Source organism: Acipenser ruthenus, chromosome 6 (genome assembly GCF_902713425.1).
Source record: "Acipenser ruthenus chromosome 6, fAciRut3.2 maternal haplotype, whole genome shotgun sequence".
NCBI classification, from domain to species: domain Eukaryota; kingdom Metazoa; phylum Chordata; class Actinopteri; order Acipenseriformes; family Acipenseridae; genus Acipenser; species Acipenser ruthenus.
The window spans coordinates 64,620,149-64,642,686 of record NC_081194.1 but is presented as its reverse complement, the minus strand read 5'-3'; the positions used below and the strand labels follow the sequence as shown (position 1 = coordinate 64,642,686).

Sequence of the window (22,538 nt, the reverse complement as noted above, 5' to 3'; positions counted from 1 at the left end):
TCGAGAAGCTTTTATATATCTTATTCAGGTTTTGGGTGTTTAGGAGGTAAATACCCATATGGTAATGGCTACATTTCTATTTCAGGGAACCAGGGTTATAACCTAACGTTTTGTTTGTTTAACAAAAATCTTTTCTTGTGTGCTCTATGAACAATACGTTGCTAACAGTCTATGCTACAAAGCTCAGGACCAATATACCCAAAATGTGTTTTCATGACACTAGAACACACAAGCTGTTTTAACAAAGTGTCAGTTACCTGAATTGATTTAAAAACGGTTTCAACCATAGTTATAGTGCAAGCTACTGGGTTTAAGAGACTCAACAGTTTTGTGTAAATTTGGTATGGGAAACATACTTTCTGTAAAATATAAAAGCTGCATCTTCATGTTTTAAAGTATATTTCAGTTTCAATGGGCAAGAGAGCAGATCTGGCGACATTTAATGGAGGACAGATGATTACTGATGTCTCATGAGGAACAGACCAGTAAAAATAAACTGTTTTACTTTTGACCATATTAATAATACAGATCACGTCCTTCATTTGATTACAGATACCATTCCCTATACATGATGCCCCCCGGGGTTGCTTTGTTTTTGTTCACAATAAAAAAAATAAAAAAAAAAGTTTAATTTGTTTTTAATTATATTTTAGGGATCAAAGAAAATTGGAATGCTAGCTAAAGGTAAGACTTTTAAAGGACTATTACTAAAGAAAAAAATTAAATCAATTAACCGCCTCGCTAAATAAATAAATATTAAAAGTAGGCTACGAGAGTAATGGCATTGGCAGCAAATGCAGCTTCCGCAGTGGAAACAGAAAGAAAGCGTTCTAGCAATCAGCCTTTTGGAGCTTTCCCCTTTGAGAGTCGGGCTGTGTGCGTTTGACAGTCAGCTGCGTGTAGCAGTGATGTTTCAATACACCAGTTGAGAAAGCTTTTTTTTTGTGCATTGTGTTTATGTGATGGAGCGCTCGCTTGCAGATATTGGCAGCGTGTTGTTGTAGCTTTTAAATGCATTTGAATTAAACAAAGCAAGCTTCATAAATGCAATGCTTACCGGCCGTTTGTTTAAAATAGGCCGAAGCAATATTCAAATCAAGCTTCTTATCGGCTGTTGGCAATATCAAGAAAGAGTGCAAAGTACCGTGACAGAGATATTAAGAAAGCAGAACCAGGGAGGCAGGGACTTCTAGACTTTAGAAAGACGCCATCAGTTGCAGGTTACTGTACATTTACCGTTTGTTTTGTATTTATTTAATTTTTTAAAAGCTTTGCATGGAGATGGCTTTTAGCATAGCAACACTGTGTATTTGTAGCCTAATTAATCTTGTTTACGTTTACTTACTTTTAAAGCAAAGAATTTACAGATGTTTCAAGCAGTGTGTGTGCTGTTATTGTTCACTAATCTATTTATGGATGTGTAAAGGCTTTTTCTATAGATGTTCGCAAATCCAACTTCTTCACATATCCGCCTATACCCCAGTCCAAAGGGGGTCGGATATGCGATATTGTACTGTATTGCATTTTTCTTCTCACATTTTCCTTATTATTTTCATATTTATATTCACACATCGTAGGTAAATGAACTAGGGAATTACTTTTTTCAACTTTTGCTCAGGTATATACTCCCTCCTGCAACAGTGCTGGTGCTCTGATTGAAATTAGTGGTGTATTGTAGAAACAGAAAACCAGAATTATTGCTGGAGGGCGTGATCTAGATATACTGCGATCCTTAGGTAAGATTTTTTTTTTTTGCCGAATGCTCCCGATTTAAATGTTTAGAAATGTATTGCCCAATTGATTTATGACCCTGATCTGTGATAAACAAATTGCAGACTCTTTAAATTAAAAAAAAAAAAATATGTAACTCTTCAGATACTGACAACATAAAGTAATTCCTATATTGTAAACTTTTCAGTGTTTTGTTACACTTTAAAACTATCTATTTTGCTTGCTTAAAAAGTTAATAGTTTAGTCATTTTTACTGTATTTAACCAATCAACACTTAATGGAATTAAATTATTTTCTTGGTATTATTTTCATTTTCTTTCATGCAAACTATTCTAATTTACTGTTTTTGTCACTTTTTAAGTTTAGCTTAGTCTCTAAATCATATATATGAGCTACATCAGCAGGGTTTCAATTAGTTTTGAAGTATGTGGCTTCAAGGAGGCTGTGTGGTTCAGTGGTTAAAGAAAAGGGCTTGTAACCAGGAGATCCCCGGTTCAAATCCCACCTCAGCCACTGACTCATTGTGTGACCCTGAGCAAGTCACTTAATCTCCTTGTGCTCCGTCTTTCGGGTGAGACGTGATTGTAAGTGACTCTGCAGCTGATGCATAGTTCACACACCCTAGTTTCTTAAAAAAGTCGCCTTGGATAAAGGCGTCTGCTAAATAAACAAATAATAATAATAATGTGGCACTTGCAAGGTAGTAGGGGCACCCATGTCATCGAGGTGCATAACTCAAGATATTTAAATACACAGACAATAATATTTGTAATGTTGAATTTATACAACACACAGGTTTAGGCTATTATGAACGGAATGCAAAAAACAAAACAAGATGTATACTGTCTAAAGACAGCAAATAGCTGAAGCTGGTTCTGAACAAAAGAAATATATACTGTACTGTTAACAGTAAAAAAATAAGAAAATAGTAAAAGAAAAAACACTGTAGTATAATAATGTAAATGTTTGATTTGCATCAAATAAAAATTGAGAACCCTATCTCGAGTCTTGTACCGATTAGTGTCAAAGGTATCTTGTCTTTCGTAATAACAAATCAAAAGCAATTTTTTTTTTTTTTTTTAATGTGGACCCGGCATAACAAACCTACCGACGTAATGTTGGACAACAGTGTGGAATATGCTGTTAAACAGATTTCTGCATCAAGCCTTATTACAAAAAAAAAACCCCAAAAAACTGCCGTGCACTGTTTTTGTTAAGATTTTTAAATATACTTAAAGTAAAAATAATGCATTTATGTTTGTGTGTATAGCGTAACAAATATTAAAAAAAAAATAGCCTCAATAAAATAACTTTTCATAATAAAGATAAGCTTGAACAAATGTTACAGTGCTTATTGGTACCAAGTATTAGAGTCTGTCTGACCCAGATTTATTTTTAAAGTTTGGCACCTCCTCAGATTTCCCTCTCCCATACGTCTTCTGCCGTCAGCTGACAAGGACGAAGCTGATATCCCAGCATGTCTTTCTTCTTAAAGGAGAGAGCCTCTATGTGAAATAACTCACCCATATCTCATAACAAAAGGAATACGTTTTTATTTATTTTTGGTACATATTTATAGCTGTTATGTACTATATATCGCCTTACAATAATACCTGAAAATAATCTTAGTATTTTTTAATAAGTAGACGGTTCAAATATCGTTTTGGATGATGGATCGTGCCGGTCGCGGTCTTATTTTAATAACCCTGCATCATGTTGCATCCAAGTTTTCAGAGGGTGGTTTTTAAAATGGTTGATAGTTTACAGTATGCTGGTCTTATTAGAGGTTTGAGGACTTAACATGAACAATGAATAAATAGCCTTGGGAAAAATTCTGGAATGACAGAAACTGTACTGGATGACAACCAAACACTGTGGTTCTGACCTCGACTCACAAGAGCAGTCTTGGTATTTCATTTTATGAAAATAAGAAAATGACATTTTAATGGTATCTAAAAATATGTCTAAACCGATAGGCCTTTGAGTTCATTCATCCCAGATAGTATTGCTGCACGTGATGCCAGGTAGACCATATCATAGCACCTTGATCAGCTACTTCCTTGAGTGAGAATGATAGGTGCATCTACTGACTTTTATCAGAGTGCACCGGGCAGCTACCTGAACAGAAAGAATGCAGCCAAATATTTTAACAATCCACCAAGCTCCAGGATAGATTGGAGTTGCCTGAAGCAGCTCATAATGCAGAGAAAGTACTGAAAGTTATTTCAAGTGATCTAGGAAGATAGGAAGCAGCACATCAAGGTCCAGTTCATCTTGCATGTATTGTTATAACTTATATGAACTTGATACTGGCGCTTTAATTAAATAAAACTTTATTTGTGAAACCATTCAGTTTGGGTTTTGTGAAAATGTTCAAGTGGTGTAATTATAACAGAATGGTATTTGTTTTCAAATACTGTGTGAAAAATGGTTCCTTCTATTCATATTATTTTTTTGGTTCACAGTGTCACTGCTTGATTCGCAAGAGTCAAAACACAGTACAGGGAGTGAAAAGGATGATGGAATAATGAAAGGTAATGAGAAACATCTACAGCCAACAGATTCTGAAATTACAGGTGCCTGTAAGAGTAAATGTGTTTGTCTATAAACATGATTTTGAGGTGCTCGCCCCCATCATTATATTGTATCATATAGAATTTTTAATTTTTTTCCCCCCCATTGACTACTTTTACATTTTGATTTGATAACATCAGTAACTATCTGTAGTTGAGCTTTAAGCTGGATCCACACTGGACAGAGTGACGCGAGCGAAGTTCACTTTATGCAAATGTAAAGACCTTCTTCTTGTCACGGATTTGTGCCACAGAACAATTTAGTGAACAAAATGTTATTAATAATAAAAACAAATAAAAAAAAAAGCCATTGCTTAAAATTAGGTCACATGTTCAAGTTGTGTGAATGCAGGACCTTTTTTATGTCATTTTTAAAAGCCAGCAAAAGTACACATTTTCATTTAAATACTGGATATGTAGACTGCTTGTATGGTCTGGTTTATTTTTGCTTATTAATAAAGCTATTTTTATGCAACTTGCATAATCGGAAAGAAAATGTCTCGGTGCTGCTAAATGCACCACCTTCGAGCCACCCAGGCATTGTCTTTCTTCTGGATGTCTTTTAGTCATTCAATTTGTAATCATGGATACTGCTGCACCTCATAGACTAACTTTTCTGTTTTGAGGCGTGTGTTTGACGTGTTATCAAGGGTGTTAACCTTGCTTCTGACTGGTCAGTTTCATTCCAGTCACGCGACGCAAAAAAAATAGAAACAGGTTATATTTTAGAGATGCAAAATTTTCTCAAAGTGACGTTGCTCGCTGCTAGTGTGGATACTCCCATTTCACTGCAGTGACTTCTAAATTATTCACTCACGTCGCTCTCGGCCAGTGTGGATACGGCTTTATGACTCTGTAAAAGATAAATATGGAAAGTAGTAATTTTTTTTGTGAGTAGACCTTCAGAGTTAATATAACAGTGTTTTTAATATAACAGTGTTTTGAGTTTCACCATAAGTGACCTTTCAGTCTTTGTAGATACTTTCTGGATTTAAATGGGAAAATAAATTAGGCTCTGCAGGAACAAATCATTATTGAATGTTATCTTTGTTTACATATATCTTCAAATAAAGCTGGAACACAGGCTAGTATAATTAGATATACTAAGGCACAAGCTGCTTTCTGGCAGACTCTAAGCTAGGCTGTTCCTGTTGTTAACACCCCCACACCATCTTGCCCTCAGTGGTTTTCTCATCTAGCTCCTTTAATATATATCTTTTCTGTCCGTAATTTGAAAAAATAATAATAATGTTGGCTTGCATTTTGAGTTGGATAACATTGTATTTATTTTTTGCCCCTTAGTGGTTTCATATGGGCAAAGTGCCAGTGAGATTGAAGCACTACAAGAGGCCTATCGCAAGATTAATCATTCTTTGGGAGACACTGATGTTGAGCAGAAACCGCTAATGAGTGAAAGCGGAAAGAACAAAAGTTCATTTCTGCACACTCTTGAAAATACCAGGGATACAACACAAAATGTTACTACCGAATCAGGTAAAGCAATAAACCAGCTTTTTAAATTTTATCAATATTGATTGTTGGCGTAGTCTAAAGGCACCCCCTTCCCCCTGTTAATTTTCCAAACCCTGTGTATTATGGTAGACCCTTCACAATAATCTTATGCTTGCCAGTAGTCTGATGTAGAAGTTTTAATTGAATTACCCTGGATCTGTATGGATGAACTATACAGGTGAAAGTATAGGGTGACTTCATTCCCCAAGTTAAATTGGTTGTAGCAAACAAACCTGTCACCTATTGACTATATAGGTCTAAACTGTTCAGTTTTGAAATAAAACATTGCAAACATATATTTGCATTTTAAAACATGATATCTGGTACTACACTGGGTAAACTAAGGATCTCAGCTTGATTGCATTCCCTTCCAGGAAATCTGTTACACTTGTACTTCCTGGTTAATTTTACCTCAGCAGTGTCTTCAGGGTTAAGCATCTTCCTGGCTTCAAAGCATGTCAGTCATTCGGGAAGCAGCTGGTTGGTTACTAAAAGGAAAGGCAGCCTTGAAAGGGTGGGAACAATTTCCAATGGCAAGATTATCAGAAAGCAATGCCTTCCCGCAGGCAATAAAAATACAAATGTGCATTATAAATATCACATGGGAGATACTGAAATTGAAGAAGGTTTAAGACCTAAAGACCTGAAAAAGACCTAGGAGTTTATGTTGACTCATCTAGACAGTGTAGGGAAGCTATAAAAAAAGGCCAACAAGATGCTCGGATGTATTGTGTTGAATTTAAATCAAGGGAAGTAATGTTAAAACGTTACAATGCATTAGTAAGACCTCATCTAGAATATTGTGTTCAGTTCTGTTCACCTCATTACAAAAAGGATATTGCTGCTCTAGAAAGAGTGCAAAGAAGAGCGACCAGAATTATCCCGGGTTCAAAAGGCATGTCGTATGCTGACAGGCTAAAAGAATTGAATCTATTCAGTTGTGAACAAAGAAGAATACGCGATGATCTGATTCAAGCATTCAGAATTCTAAAAGGTATTGATAGTGTCGACCCAAGGGACTTTTTCAACCTGAAAAAAGAAAAAAGGACCAGGGGTCACAAATGGAGATTAGATAAAGGGGCATTCAGAACAGAAAATAGGAGGCACTTTTTTACACAGAGAATTGTGAGGGTCTGGAACCAACTCCCCAGTAATGTTGTTGAAGCTGACACCCTGGGATCATTCAAGAAGCTGCTTGATGAGATTATGGGATCAATAAACTAACAAACAAACGAGCAAGATGGGCCGAATGGCCTCCTCTCGATTGTAAACTTTCTTATGTTCTTCTTCTTATGTTCTTATGTTTTAAAATTAAAATACCTGTTTGCTAAAATATTGATTTGTTTCATAACTACACATGCAAGACCTTTAAAGTGAATGAATGTGTACGATCTTGAAGATTTATGGAATTATTTTGTTAGCTACAATCACTTTAACTTAGTTTCTTAAATCTCATGTGTGTGTTGTATATAGTAATATTATTCATAGGTGTTTAACATTAATGTACATGTTTTACAATCCGTGATTAGGAATTCATTACATTCTGGAAACTGCTCATATATAACCCTTACAAATTAGGATCTTGGTAATTCAAAGCACTTGTAATGATGATATAAGCCATAAGACCTGTCAGAGAGGGCATTACCAGGTGTTATGGACCATTGTACAAGGTCTTATTGCTTTTATACTTCAATGTTACAGCACAATTAATTATAATTTTTATTTATTTTATAACTTTATTTTGTTTTTTGTTTTTTCCCATAAGCACTCTAAAATGCAAAATGTAGTCCTCCATTATAACCACATTGCCTATGAGCTTCTCTGTACAATTAGTTTTTAAAACTAATTCTTATCATTATGTTATTGATTTTATTTTTTTAACAATGGCCTGCAAGTATACCATATATTTTCCGCTCACATTGGTTGGTTCTAGTCCAGTTTGTGGATAAAGATGGAAGGCTGGCGGATTCTTCTGATATTTCATGATGTATTTCTCTAGTGACTTGATGGTAGTTTGGATCACTCATACATTTAATGATCATATTTTGATATGGATCTAAAAATACATTTGACCACCCTGCTTGTAGTAGTAGGTTTTTTAGTGTGTCCGCCAGTATTCCTTTTTTTACAGACATCTCCAAAGTGCTTAAATAATTTGCCAGGAATTAGCATGTTATTAAAAATGATGAAATTGACTTTAATGCATGTGATGTAGTTACAAACATTCTAAGGGATTATATCCCTCTAGATCAGCCAATCCAAATGCAGGGAATCTTTCCATTGAAATATAATATATAATAATACTTCAATATCTTAGATATGCCTACAGTAGAAGAACTGATGAAGCCAATTGGAAGAGAAACCCGTGGATTTGAATTGCAACCAGTAAGGTATGTTTCCAGGAAGCAATGCTTTGTAAAAGACTTCAGCAAAGCTTGTTGATCAGTAATTAATTGAGAAACACAGTAAAGACTACTGCAAGCAGCAACATTAGCATTTGCTGTTCTGCACAATGATGGCATTCTTGCATATGTATGCGGATGTGTGGGATGAAAGGGATTTTGTTGGGGGTACATATTATTATTGCTTTTCCTATTTTTATTTTAATTTTTTTACAACTTGATGCCACTCTCTACAGTGACATTGGGCAGCGATTTGGCAGACTGGATGAATTATCCAGTAAGAATTCCTTGGAAGAACAGCGCAAGTTTTCTGAAGAAGAGCGTGCTTTAAATTATTTTTCAGAAGGTCAGAATTGTAAAAAGAGGCATGGTTTCCCAAGAGCTTGTGGAGAAGCTGTTGATGATGGAGACAAAAGAATTGCTAATGAAGTGGATAACCTAATGCAATATGTCTCAAAGGCCAAGATTGTTCCAAGACATTCTTCACTGGTGGATACTGATGGAAAAATACACAAGGCAAGTGTCTGATTTACATTTGTTATTTCTTCCTCTCCTTTTGTTGTATCCAAATGAGACTGTAGGTTAATGTGGAATTTAAGGTGGATGAAAAGATTATGCTTATGTTCTATGGTCCCAGAAGAACTAAGTTTGATCACCGATATTATACAAGAAAAAATTACCCTTTTGGGCCATGCAGTATTTTACAGAGTCCCATATCTTATAAACTATTAGCATAAAATAACTTCATATTTTTAGGGTTATGTAAATGCTGCATGCAAAATTTGTCACCATGACATTGACTTTGACATAGCTCCATAGATGGTGGCCACTGAACATTAACCGTTTCAGTGAAACATTTAACTGGACAAATGAATGATACAGATTTTTTTCACAAACTCTTTGATCTTATCTGATATTCACTTAGATTATGCCCCAGGGGATGCTTTGTTTTGTTCATTAAATCTTCCATGGCTAGTTTTGTGTTTTTCAGCTTAGATCATTATTTGCCATGCTTCCCTATATATATATATAAAAGAAATAAATATATAATTCATTGTTTATTCTTGCCCTGGGAAATATGTATATAGGTTAATCTGGTTAACTCAAAACAAACAAAATAGCTTTTATATGCCTTTTGAGAAACATGTTTGTGTAAAATAGATTTAAAATAATAATAATGCTCTAATAAAGCGTATTCTTTGTTTAGGATTCAGAACTATCTTCTATGTTAGGTGGAGGTGAAACTGTGGATACTGGTCGAAAAACTCCATCCAAGACAACCAAAAGCCCACAATCTAAAATGAAAAAAACCTTTGGTGACACCTCTGTAGCTGTCAAGAGTTCTGGGTATGGCAAAGGTGGTCTCTCAACAAAGCAACTTTTACCTGTGGGTGATAAGAAGACAGTGAACAAACATCCTCAAAAGATGGGTCCAAAAGGTCAATTACCAGCAGAGAAAGCAACAAGCAAGCTAAAAGGTGAAACATCAATATAATCAAAATAACTGCAAAAATATAGGTTGCCCCAAATGTATTTTGAATAGAAAATAGTGAATACTATTTTGCAAATTTGTATTTTTTTTTTAAATAGTTGACACCAAATTCCCATAGTAACAAACTGGAAATTTCAGTAGTACCACAGTCAATTAGCCTGTCAGAAACATCATTCCCCCGCCACAGCTGTAAATTCAAAATTAGACCTATCATTATGATGAAATAGTTGATGACCATGACTAAGCTATTCTCCAGATATATTCCAAAATGTTAGTGTGACATACAGACAGATGGATGAACAGACAGCCAGACCCCTCCCATAGAGCCCCAGAATCTAATACTCTCAATAATTCAGTAATATTAATACCAAGTTTCATGACAATTGGGTAAGTGGGTCTCCAGCTGCGTGCAAAAATGCAAGTGACATACAGATGGACAGATGTTCGCAGGCATAGCCAAGGTGCAGAAGAACACAATGGGGATTATTAATGCACTTTGGTTGTTTGAGAGGGTATACATAGTGGTGAACAAAATAATATAAAGTATTGTATCATCCCACAATTGCTCTTACAAATTAATTATCAAAATGATTAGGTCTACAATGACTTCTAGTTACCAGAATGGTCATCATACCATCATGGTACTATACTTCTCTAGAGTTTGAACTCCCTTATACACTCGCTTATCTCTTGTAATCGTGTTGCAAATCTTGTGTTAATAAATGCTTATCGCATAACTTCAGAATATAAAATGCAAGGGACAATGGAACTTTAAAAAAAAAAAAAAAAATGTCTACCAGAGAAAGGGCATAGAGCTACGTCAGTGCTTCCAAGATTGTTAAAAGTACATTCTCAGAAATTTCACAACAGCCTAGTCGAGATACAAACCTTCAGATTGTCACTGATAAAACCATTGAAGTCTTAGCATCAAGCCACTCTCCATGCTGTTTAAAAAATAAACCCTTTGCTTGGCGTCTTTAAGATCATAGAATCGCATCTCACGGTTGGAAAGTATTTTAATACAAAATAACTGGCACTAATTACAGTAGTTATGGACTTTCTTTGAAAATTAATTGATTTGGAGTTAAGAATCGTACATCTTTTACCAGACACACATTGTTTTACATTGAATTAAGTTTATATTACAGTGACACTATGGCCGCATTGCTTAGTAAAGGCCTCCACACACCGGGCGAATGCGTAGTACGACACACTGCACCACGACAAAAAAAATAAAACATCTATTTTTGATACGCGCCGTTCACACTGCCTGTGATGCGATGGGCAACACTGAAGCGTTGCAAAAAAAATAGGATTGGTGCGATTTTGTCGCACAGCACCTAGGGAACTGACCAATGAGGAACAGCTTCCCTTGCGTGCCTTCAGTAAACAATGGCAGAAGAAAAGATAATTTTTGCAGTATCAAAATGACCGGAGCTGTACAATGAAGGACAGATTATAAAGACAAGGCAATGAAGGAGAACATCTGGCAGTCCATTTCCAGGTAACTGGATGTAGCTGGTGTGTATGATTCATTTACCTTTACTGAAATAAGCATTCTGAAAAGCTGTTATGTATTCTACATTTTTATTAGCTGTATAACAGGACTTTCATACATTATTATTATTATTATTATTATTATTATTATTATTATTATTATTATTATTATTATAATCAGTAGTAGCTGTTTACAGCCCTGTTGATTATATTTGAACTCCCAGAGTTTACAGTCTTATGTAGAACTGTAAGATTATAAGGTTTATTATGTACCAGTCGCGTGGGAATCTTAAATGACTTCACCACAGCACACAAACTGGCAGTTTAATACAAATGACATCCAGGTTTCAAAATATTACTGAAGAAAACAGTAACATGTTCATTGAAAATCAGGAAAATGTTCCCACAAGAAAAAAGAGAGTGAGTCAGATATATTTACTAAAACCGTACCTGGAAGAAAGTGGAAAAAACAGGAAAATTCATGAAATACCAGTACAGCAACTCAAGAACATTATGGTATACTGGGAAGCAAAGGTATTTATCGCAACACAAATATAAAAGTTCAGTTTACTACGGTAACGAAACATATTTCACAAAAACAAAAGTTTAGTGGCCAAACAAAAGCATTTAAAAAAACAAGGGAATGGAAATGGTCATATCTGCTACTTTTGCAAGCTATTGTAAATGGCTATTGTAACTAATTCTAACAAATAAAGTACACCAAAGTTGTGCAATAAAAAGCCTGTAATTGTATCCCGGGCTTCTGGTGACATGGATAGTCGACCTACGTTCTCATCATTTATCTTGCCACAAGTTTTAACTTCCTATTTTGTCACAACATGTATCATTAAAAAAAAAAAAAAAAAAGTTTATGTTTATACCCAATGCTTAGGGAATGAGTAATGATTAGTTGTAGTGATTGTAGATTGTAGTGTAGTTTTCCCCCTAGTTTAAGTCTGTACTTCAAATAGGTTTATTTGTAGCTTTTATTGTTGTATTGGACTATTTGGCTGTCGTGTAGTTCTGTCTCAATGGCAGTGCTCAGTGTTTATTCATTTTTAGAAAGGGAAACAATGATGCAATTTGAGTGTGGTTTTCTAATGTGATAGTGTAGGTGCTGTGAAACTCTAGGAAAAAAACAAAAGGGCAGCTGTTTGATTGCTGTAAAGTGTTTCAGCCATGGTGATGCAGGATTGTCGGCATGAGATGTTGGTGTGGTTCAGTTTTGCGTACCGTGTGAAATATTTCTGGGGGTGCTCCTGTTAGGACAGTACATTACAAATATATTTTGTGCTATGAGGGAATCTTAATGGACACATTTAACAAACATTTAACCAACCTCTGAGATCAAGACTAAGATGGGCCAGTCACAGACGTACTGCAATTTGCATTTTCGTTGCAACAATTTGCAAAGTATACATTTTGCCGTATGTACTAAAAGAAAATATGTTAATGAAAAGAGCTGCAAAATACTATTTATAATATTTATTGCGCCTTCTTAGCGATCTCAAGCATTGCGAGGATCGTATGACATTGTTCAAATAAATAGCGGGAGTTGAGTTGTGGTTTGCTGCAGCAGAGGGTACACAAAGGATAACGTCTATGCATGCAAGGGTGCAAAAATCAAAATAACATTGTTTTTGTTAAATGTAAACGTCATCCGTACAATACATTTTGTTCTGTCTTCATTTTACCTATTTAAATATATATATATATATATATATATATATATATATATATATATTGTGAAACGGATTGGACCCACTCGGGTTTGTTGCCCCTTTAAAAATAGACCCAACACACAGAAATTGATTTTTCAAGCGTGGTTGCGGTGATTTTTTTAATAAACACACAAACAAAACAAAAACACAAAATAAACACCTAGCTCTAAATGAGCACTGACTAACCACGCAGGAACCTAAACTGATACGCAGGACAGCTAAGCCGTTTACCTGCAATAAACACAACCTCTCTCTCAATACACTTACTCGACTGCTTGGAAGCAGAGCACTCCTTTCTGCCTCCTTCTCAGCAGACTCGAGTCCACTGTCTGCTCTCTTTAAATACCCTGCACCTGGCTCTAATTTACAATAATAGCCAGGTGCAGGGGATCATTATTAATAAAACAATTAACAAACAATAAAACAATTAAATTAAACAAAAGCAAACTAACAAAAAGGTGCCTGCGCACATATGCTAAACAGGGATGATTTTAACCCCACTCCCTGCTGTCTTACAATATATATATATATATATATATATATATATATATTTATATTTATATTTATATATATATATATATATATTATACATATATGAAAGGCAGTTTAATCCCATCAGATCGTATGGTGGGGCCCCCACCTTCATCCCCAAAAAGTTTTTCATAATCATACAGTAGCCCCTCGCTAAACCAGATATGTTTGTCCAACATAAGGAGGTGTCAGGTTTAAAAACAATACAATAAAATCTCACGCACATACAGTTATAGTGCTCAATGCATTTTAAATGTAAGTCATTGCGCTGAAATAACACTATAATGTTTTTTGGGTAGGTGTAACGGGAGGTCTGTGCTGCCTGTCTGGCGCATGCGGGGTACTGCAGGAAGGGGGCAGCAGCCTCGTAGATCCGCCTGTCAGTAATGGCAGTGACACGGAGAGGTGGGGAAGAGGGTGTTTTGGCTTTCCCTCTCTCTGAGTGGCTGAGAGGCAGGCCTTGGGGGATTGCTCACCCTATAAGATAACTCTCTGGTATTCCCTCAAGCTTTGCTGCCGGACCGAGCACCACAAGAAATTAAAAAGAAAAGAAAAGGAAATTTTTTAGTAGCGGGGAAAAACTTCGACAGAACCCCAAACAATACAATCAGGTTGAGGGGACGGGTGAGCATAGGATGGAGATCCGGGCCGTGCGGATAGCGACGGTCGGGGTAACGCTGCCGAGTGCAGCACCTTTATTTTGTAGTTTTATTGCTGTGTTTTATTTACCCTTTTTCTTTCGCCTTTTGTTTTCATGATTCTTTTGAGCACCTGTGAGTGCGAAAACATTGGTCTGTACCTGTATTGGTATTACTGTGGACCTGACTACCGTTGTCGGTATTCAGGCCACAGACAACAGCGCCCTCTGCGGGCTAAAGAGAAAAATAAAGCTAAAAGAAAATAATAAAACTGGGTACCAGTGCGGTGTTGTAAATAAAACCTCTGTCTCCCGTGTCTGGCCTTAAAAAAAAAAAAAAGTCTGCCTCGCTTAGCTACTATTTTCTCCTTTCAGAAGTTGGCATCTCTGTGACTTTACCAAAAATTAGGTACTTGGGTGTTTGCCTGCATTGAGCACAACTGGCAATGCATGAGAAAAAGTGGACTGGGAAAAAGAACTTTCAAAAGTTCTTAACAAATTGATGCAATTGTAAGTGTCGCAATTGCCGGCAGCTTTAGTACATCTCATAATATTTGAGAGCATAATATTTGAGAGCATTATCTCCACCCCATTTTTGTGAATTTATGCAGGAATGCACATAATTACATCTTTGAACCGCAAAGAAAACCGCATTACCTAAAAAGTTGCTAAGAGCATTGCGCTTGTTTAGTACATTTCACCCAAGACTTCTGACTCATTTGTGACTATTGCGACAGGTGCAACTTTAGTACATCTACCCCTCAGTGTCCTATAAAGCCCTATAAAAATATCCAGCACCATGACAGGTTACCTGGCCATATTTACACTACAAGAAAACAAGTTTTTGTTCTAGGAGCCGATTTGAGTTTTATTTGTGATTAATGACTAATTTTATCTTGACCTTATAGGAGTTTTGTAAAAGCAAAACAAAAATAGTTTAGCATATACTAAAATACTGACACATTTTGGATAAGGTTTGTAAATTTATAATGTGGGTATTAATGTTTGTGTGCTTATCGTTTTCTTCGGTTTTGTTTTCTTTTCTCATGTAAAGGAGGAATGTCGCAGACGCAGACATTTAATTCCACAATGACAAAATGTGGGCTAAAGATGGATAGTGGACTTTTTGCTTCAGTGCATTCGTTTGCTGGTTATCTGCAGCAGCAAATTGATAGGAGTATAAAAGGCGCCGGGCAAATACAAGATCATATGGTAAGTAGACTTAACAGTGTGCAGTGTCTTGTTAAGGTTTCATGACACAAAGGAAACGTAGAGTAAAATTGATTAAATGCTATTGATCTGCCACTGTTGGATTGTTAGTATTGGGAAGAGGTTTAAATCACACATTTTATACTGACGTTAATATGACGGGTAATTCCCCATGGTTACATGTGGGGGTTTTGTAAAAAGCTTTTCTTACCTTCTTTGTGTTTTCCTGTTTGTGACATTGTGTCCTTGTCCTATTTATAGTATGTTTATTTTTATTTAAATACAATGCAGTTTTATATTCAACAGACTAGAACAAATGCATATTAAATATTATGGTATCTACAAAAACAGACTTATTCAAATAAGGGACCATTCCTTTAGCTTCTGTAACTGGCCATACTGTCCAAAAACCTGAAAATCTGCCATTTAGAGCTGTTTTTGGCAAATCCACCAATAGTGATAGAATGCCACTACCAGTACTACAGACTCTGCTAACCATGGCTGTGAACAAATTACTGCTGGTATTCCCACTCCACACAATTTTCTGTTGGCATGCCTCTTATTTGTGGGTGTACTATGGATGCCGACAAATAAGCCTACTCAATCCCCAATTCTGGTACTTGCAAACGTAACAGTAGGTGAGTAAGATGTTATTGAAAAACTTTGCCAATTTGTAAAACAAAAAGGAGAAACCCAGTGGTTAAGGGATGGGTTTGTGAGTTATTTGGGCTTATTCCCTGATTTTAAATTTATTGCGGAGGGAGGGGGTGACTTGGGACACTGACCATATTTTGTTTTAGCTGTCAATTTACATGGCCCTTTATGATTATGATAATTGTGCTGTGGGTATTGTCTTTCTGTAGATTGAATCTTCTGGAAATGCAATAGAAGAGCTTCCAAAGCATAATAATTCACCAAACCATGCAGGAAACATCCAAAGAGAGATCAGCCTATTACAAAGGGCAGAGGAAGCTCATGAAAGATTGAGCACTGAACACAACCTGGTGGAGAAACTCAAAGCAGAGTTACAGCAAAAGGAGAGGGAGCTTCAGCACAGAGATGAAGAGCTGAGGCTCAAACATGAGAAAGAAGTGTTTGAGCTGAAGCAGGAGAATTACATTATACAGACCAAGGTAAAGAGGGAGTGTTTCATGTGAGCTAACCGATAAGAAATCTTAAGGGCCACTCCCCTGAGGTTTGTTTTTAACAGTCAAGGTTTTTTTTTTGGCTTAAGTTAGTCCCTTATTTTATAATTACAGTAATGGAATTTAGGTTCTAGTTGTGACCTCTCTTTCTAGCTCTCCCTCTCCCTTGTCATGTTAGCAAATACAGACAAAAAAACAGAAATCAGGTTTCACATTTACAGCTTCTAATGGTAAAAACTTGTTAAATGTTATGAAAATCTGATATCCTGTTTTAATAAACATCTGTGTTATAAAGAAATGTGTGTTCCAGTTACATACCAGGTTTAGGATATTGTAAAGTGATAATTAATCCTGTTTTTCCAGTTTTTTTTTCTTGTGCACTCAAGAAATGTACTTTATCAGCAGCAGGAAAACTAGATTCAATTAAAAACTTTACTTCAATGGTGAATATCTCCAGGACAGGAGACAAGGAATCCTTTTACAAATATAATGTAAAAGTAATGACATTGAACAATTCTGGCACTCGGCTCCATGTCAGCTGTTCATTAAGGCTGTTCATTAAGGCTTTTCATTAGGTCTCCATTCTGGAAGTCTTATTGTAGAAACCTTTAATTGTCTTTACCATTTTGCAGGTTGATCAGGCACATTTTATTAATGGTGCCTCTCTTTGTTGATGAGATAGAACAGATGGACATGAAAAGATAGGCATGTAATATTTTCACTTTAGCCACATCTGTGCGCTTCACAATAATCTAGTTTCATCTTCTTGCTTCTGTCAAAATTAGCTTTACGGTTGAAGTGTTATGCTAGAGGGCTTCCAGAACTGTATCCACAGCAGCCCAAATCAATCTTTTTATCAAGCAGACAAGTATGCCCTTGGGTGCCAGAATGTTAAAAATCATACACTTAGGGACTGGGATCTAAACGGGATTGATGATTTCAACCTTCAGGATCCAAGTAATGTGTTTTTAGCTTTGTAAGATGCTTTTGAAGTTACATGTCAAAATCATTTGCAGAAAACATTTTGTTAAATTTTGGTTGAACTGAATTATGGTGTGAAATGTATGTCAACAGAAAACTGGATAAAATGTATTTTAAAGGGCACTGTTATGGAACAGTGGGCTCTGTTCCTTTAATTATAGTTGCACACTAATCCAAAGATATAACAATGGCAGTTCTCTGTCATTATGTGATATTACTTGCCACTCATGTATTTTAAAATTACAGGACATTGGTTTTGTAATATAAAACAGGATGAACCGTTTATTGGACTTCTATGTATTTTATTATATGAACACTCTCATTGATAATTGGAAACTAAATAAAAACCAAAGGTTTCGTAATCAGCTGTGAAAGAGAAAAATAAACCTGCCTAATACAAGATTAATAACAAATCAGTGGATTTCACCCACAGCTCCACAGCATAGAAGAAGCCAGTAAGAAAAATAAATGGGTTTTTGGTGACCCAGCTGACCCAATAACAGAGCAGAAGTTGAAGCTTATAGAAAAGGAGGTTAAGGAACAAGAGATACTCATTCAAGGCTACCATCAGGTATGGTAATACAGCCCCTCTACAAACCATCATTCTGTATAATTAGTGATGATCAAATCCATATTTAAATTAATGTTGTGATACCCTCTACAATGCGGAACCTGCCTATTGTTGAATGTGGCATGGTTTTTAAATTTCTTCTGCATAAAATCAATGTGAATCTGACTGTAATCTGTCCCAGGGTCATGTGATTTTTCTTTACTAAGTTTAAAACAGTATAAAAAAGCAAACAAAAGCAAGACATTGTTGAATAGCAAATAAATGTCTAAATGTCCGCACAACAAACCATCGCTGGAAAGTTTTGTCATTTTACCTTTTTTAGGTACAGGATTAAATTTTTTACAGGAACACTGTAATCCACCACACTGTCTAATCTGGCCCAATGTTCCAGTCCAAAGCCATGCTGGATTGTACAGGTTTCACTGTACTAAAATATTTTATTGGCAGAAATATTATAGAAACAAAGGACTTTAACTCATTCAAAGACCATAGACTAACACATGTATGATTTGTAATGGAAACGCATGGCAGTTACTTTAAAAGATACATTTTATTATTATTATTGTTATTATTATTATTATTATTATTATTATTATTATTATTATTATTATTATTTATTTCTTAGCAGACACCCTTATCCAGGGCAATTTACAATCGTAAGCAAATACATTTCAAGTATCACAGTACAAGTAATAATACAATTAAGAGCAAGATAAATACAATGACTTTGGTTCAAGCAAGTACAAGTGTGACAAAATACAATTCAATAATACAGCAGATAACAGTGTCAGTGATAGTTACATCAGGATATGATTAAATACAAAATACTACAGATTAAACACTTGGCAGATTACAGTACTCTGAAGTACAGGATTAAATGCAGTAAAATAGGGGGCAGATAAGAGCAAGTAAAGCGCATTTAAGGAAGGGTGATAAGTGTCCCAGGGGAAAAACAGAGGAGTTCTACAGGTGCTGTCTGAAGAGGTGAGTCTTAAGGAGGCACCGGAATGTGGTCAGGGACTGGGCAGTCCTGACATCTGTAGGAAGGTCATTCCACCACTGCGGAGCGAGGGTGGAGAAGGAACGGGCTCTGGAGGCAGGGGAGCGTAGAGGAGGCAGAGCCAGTCTTCTAGTGCAGGCGGAGCGGAGAGGTAGAGTGGGGGTGTAGGGAGAGATGAGGGTCTGGAGGTAGCTGGATGCAGTCTGGTCAAGGCATCTGTAGACTAGTACAAGAGTCTTAAACTGGATGCGAGCGGTGTTTGGGAGCCAGTGGAGTGAGCGGAGTAGTGGAGTTGCGTGGGAGAAGCGAGGCAGAGAGAACACCAGGCGGGCAGCAGAGTTCTGGATGAGCTGGAGCGGACGGGTGGCGGACGCAGGGAGGCCAGCCAGGAGGGAGTTGCAGTAGTCTAGGCGGGAGAGTACCAAGGCCTGGACCAGGAGCTGGGTGGCGTAGTTGGTGAGGAAGGGTCGGATTCTTCGGATGTTGCTCAGGAAGAATCGGCAAGTGTGTGCCAGAGTGGAGATGTGCTGGGAATAAGAGAGGCAGGGGTCCAGGGTGACTCCGAGGTTCTTAGCGGAGAGAGTGTGGTAGATTCCAGAGGAACAGAGATAGAGAGATCAGAGGAGGGGGAGGAGGAGGAGGGAAAGAAAAGGAGGTCAGATTTAGAGAGGTTGAGTTTGAGGTGATGTGAGTGCATCCAGGAGGAAATAGCAGACAGACAGGTAGAGATACGGGAGGGGATGGTGGAGTCAGAGGTGGGGAAGGATTTTAATTTACTGAAATGATTTGTTGTAGATCTGGGGAAATTATGGCTTTAAATTATGGCTTGTGGCCAGAGCTTACACATTTTTAAAAATGAATTTAATTTTTTTTTATAGTGGTCGCCATAGCTGACTGACTTGCTGACCATTCGTTTCAAAGGCTTTCAATTAGGCACTGTTGACACTTATCTTTTCTTGAATTTTCTATCTGTGTCAAACATTAAACCCCTACCCCCATGTATTGCAGCATGTTTTCTGTAAATACTGTACATTTTCATTTAAGGAAAATGAAAAGCTATACAGACAGACAAAGGCACTCCAGGCTATAAATAAACAAAATGAGGAACTGATGTTCAAGGAGAATCACCGTTTAATGACTGAACTGGCTTTCATGAAGTAAGTTGGGTAAAATTAACATACATCTATAAATGTTACTGTACAGTTCTAACAGAGTATTCATAGTATTAATAAGCTGTTGTCTGGAATAAATACCATACTGAATGACAGTTTTCACACTAATGTGCATAGATTACCTTGGGAAGCACTGACATTTTTTATATTTTTGATAAGGGAACAGATGACCAAGAGTAACCTGCAACAAACTGTAGGTCATGATGGTGAGATGAGCAGAAACCAGACTTTTACAGAATTACTTGTACAACTGAGAGCTGCTCAGGTAAGTAGATCATTTACAAAATGTATTGTATATAAATGCTAAGGCAGTGGATGCAGTGTTCTGATTGTACATGTTTTTATTTTTTTGTATCTGTCTAAAATGGGTCAAAGCAAAAACTGGAACCACTAATCTTGTTTTATTACTGCATAAATATTCAAAATTATCCCCTGCATGATAATATTGTAATTGATATGCTAGTATCACTTTTTAATTACTTGCAAAATGTCTATTTGTTTTTTATTGCTGGATATTTTTCAAGTTTAAAAGGCAGAAGCACCAGCAGCAAAATATACAAATTTGCAATATTTTTTTTTAATTACATGTAGAGCCACCAAAACCCACATCATTGTAGCCATACAGCATGTAATCTTATATGCATAAAGGTTTTGAAAGTCACTGAGATGAAATACAGCTTAATTTTAAAAACCCTTTCAATCAAAAATTAATCTTGTGCAGTTTGCATACTAGTGGCAGCAATTAAACAATTTCAAATTGAATTGGTCAAAAAAAAAAACTAACTGCCACTATAGTACACAGAGTATAGTTGGATATATTTTTTTTTAGAAAAGCAAATAAAACAGTAAAACTGAACCACCTCCCATGTCAGTAGCCATGTGTGACAGGGTGCGTCGGCAAGGATACTCGGAGCCAGAAACACTGTAGTTTAAGCGTTCATGCGCATTTTATTTTCACAAAACAAACCACACTGCCTTCACCATCACAACACTACTTCCACTAACACCTGTGATTCCCCTATTTATACAGCTCGTGTATTCAATTCACGGCTCCAGCCTCACCCCCACATGTTTTTGCAGGCAGGAATTTAAGGGCCCTTTCATACCTAGTTTGTTTATGAAGATCCAATTTAGAATTCACTTGCAAACAAACAAAAATGTTGTTTTTGCTTCGATTGGTTTAACGGCAGAAGATCTCAAACAAACTGCATTTTTCCTCCAAGCGAGTTCAATTTCGCCTTCTCGACTGTAATCGCGCCAGAATGCGTTTGTTTTCACACTGCAATTTTTTAAGTGAATCTGATCGTCTGGATTTGTGCATGTGACCAAAATGATATCTTCCTGTTAATGCCTAGACGGATGTTCATTACTAAAAATGGAGGGTTCTGCCCGTGCAAGGCTTGCGATATTAGTACTATGTACGTACATTCTGTTTATTCAGCATCTGCCTTCTGGCAGAATGTCAGCACGAAAGCCGGATAATAAATATTGTTGAGCAACACCAACGTTTTCGTGCTGCATTATGTGCAAGGAAGAGATGTTTTCAAAGGCGACAAATGAGGAGGACCGCTTTATTTATTTATTTTTTTGTCAGCTGTTTCATTACCAGTGGCATTATCCCGACATCAGTGAGTTGTAAGCAGTCCCTATCAATCCCTGTTTATCATATGATTGTATTATAATGACACATAAACGCAGAAAAAGTGTGTCAATGCAGAAAGACCAATTATGTAATGTAAAAATAATAATGTATAAAATATTCATTATAATATATACAGTGCCCTGGCAGAATAAAATGAGCAAAGTGAGCATTGGAAACAATGTTATTCTCTGATGTTTAGTTATAAATATTGTGTATTAAACTACACTTATTTAGCAATGATATGTTTTTGAAGTTTCTTGAACAGTCATTCATGCTAGCAAGTACTGTAAAGATTGCAGGTAAATTATTTGAGTTAAAACAGGGGGTGCCAATATTTCAAACTTCAAACATATATCATTGCTAAATAAGTATATTTTAATAAACAGTATTTATTAAACTAAATAAATAATACATTAGTGAATAACATTGTTTCAAATGAAGGGTTCCAACACTTTCTTCTGCGACTGTATATATAAAGACTATACACATATATACATTATGCCTACTTTCTTTTAATAACTTAGTAGCTTAAATGTCAGTTCGGTTTCTGTTGCATTGTGAATTCTAACGTGACTGCTTTCCCACTGGCCGACTTTGAGGGGGAAACACATTACAGTTTCACCCTTCTGTGCTGCCACACCATGTAAGAAACAGATGTTATATTTGATATGGTTATGTAAATATATTGGCCAAAATTTGCCACTGACCTCCATAATAAAGCT

General features: G+C 36.3%; 1 protein-coding gene across 6 annotated transcripts in view; it reads left to right on the top strand.

Annotated features, from left to right (window-relative positions):
- The window catches only part of cep162 (centrosomal protein 162), a 57,336-nt gene that overhangs the window by 21,415 nt on the left and 13,383 nt on the right, over positions 1–22,538 (top strand). For 5 of the 6 annotated variants that reach the window (XM_059025662.1, XM_059025661.1, XM_059025664.1 and 2 more), the window contains 11 exons: positions 654–684; positions 4,197–4,265; positions 5,607–5,798; positions 8,134–8,206; positions 8,455–8,734; positions 9,426–9,696; positions 15,151–15,308; positions 16,169–16,438; positions 17,865–18,002; positions 20,047–20,159; positions 20,334–20,439. In XM_059025662.1, coding sequence (XP_058881645.1) covers positions 654–684; positions 4,197–4,265; positions 5,607–5,798; positions 8,134–8,206; positions 8,455–8,734; positions 9,426–9,696; positions 15,151–15,308; positions 16,169–16,438; positions 17,865–18,002; positions 20,047–20,159; positions 20,334–20,439 — 1,701 coding nt within the window. The remainder of the gene's footprint in view (positions 1–653; positions 685–4,196; positions 4,266–5,606; positions 5,799–8,133; positions 8,207–8,454; positions 8,735–9,425; positions 9,697–15,150; positions 15,309–16,168; positions 16,439–17,864; positions 18,003–20,046; positions 20,160–20,333; positions 20,440–22,538) is intronic. The other variant, XM_059025663.1, reaches the window with a different exon arrangement.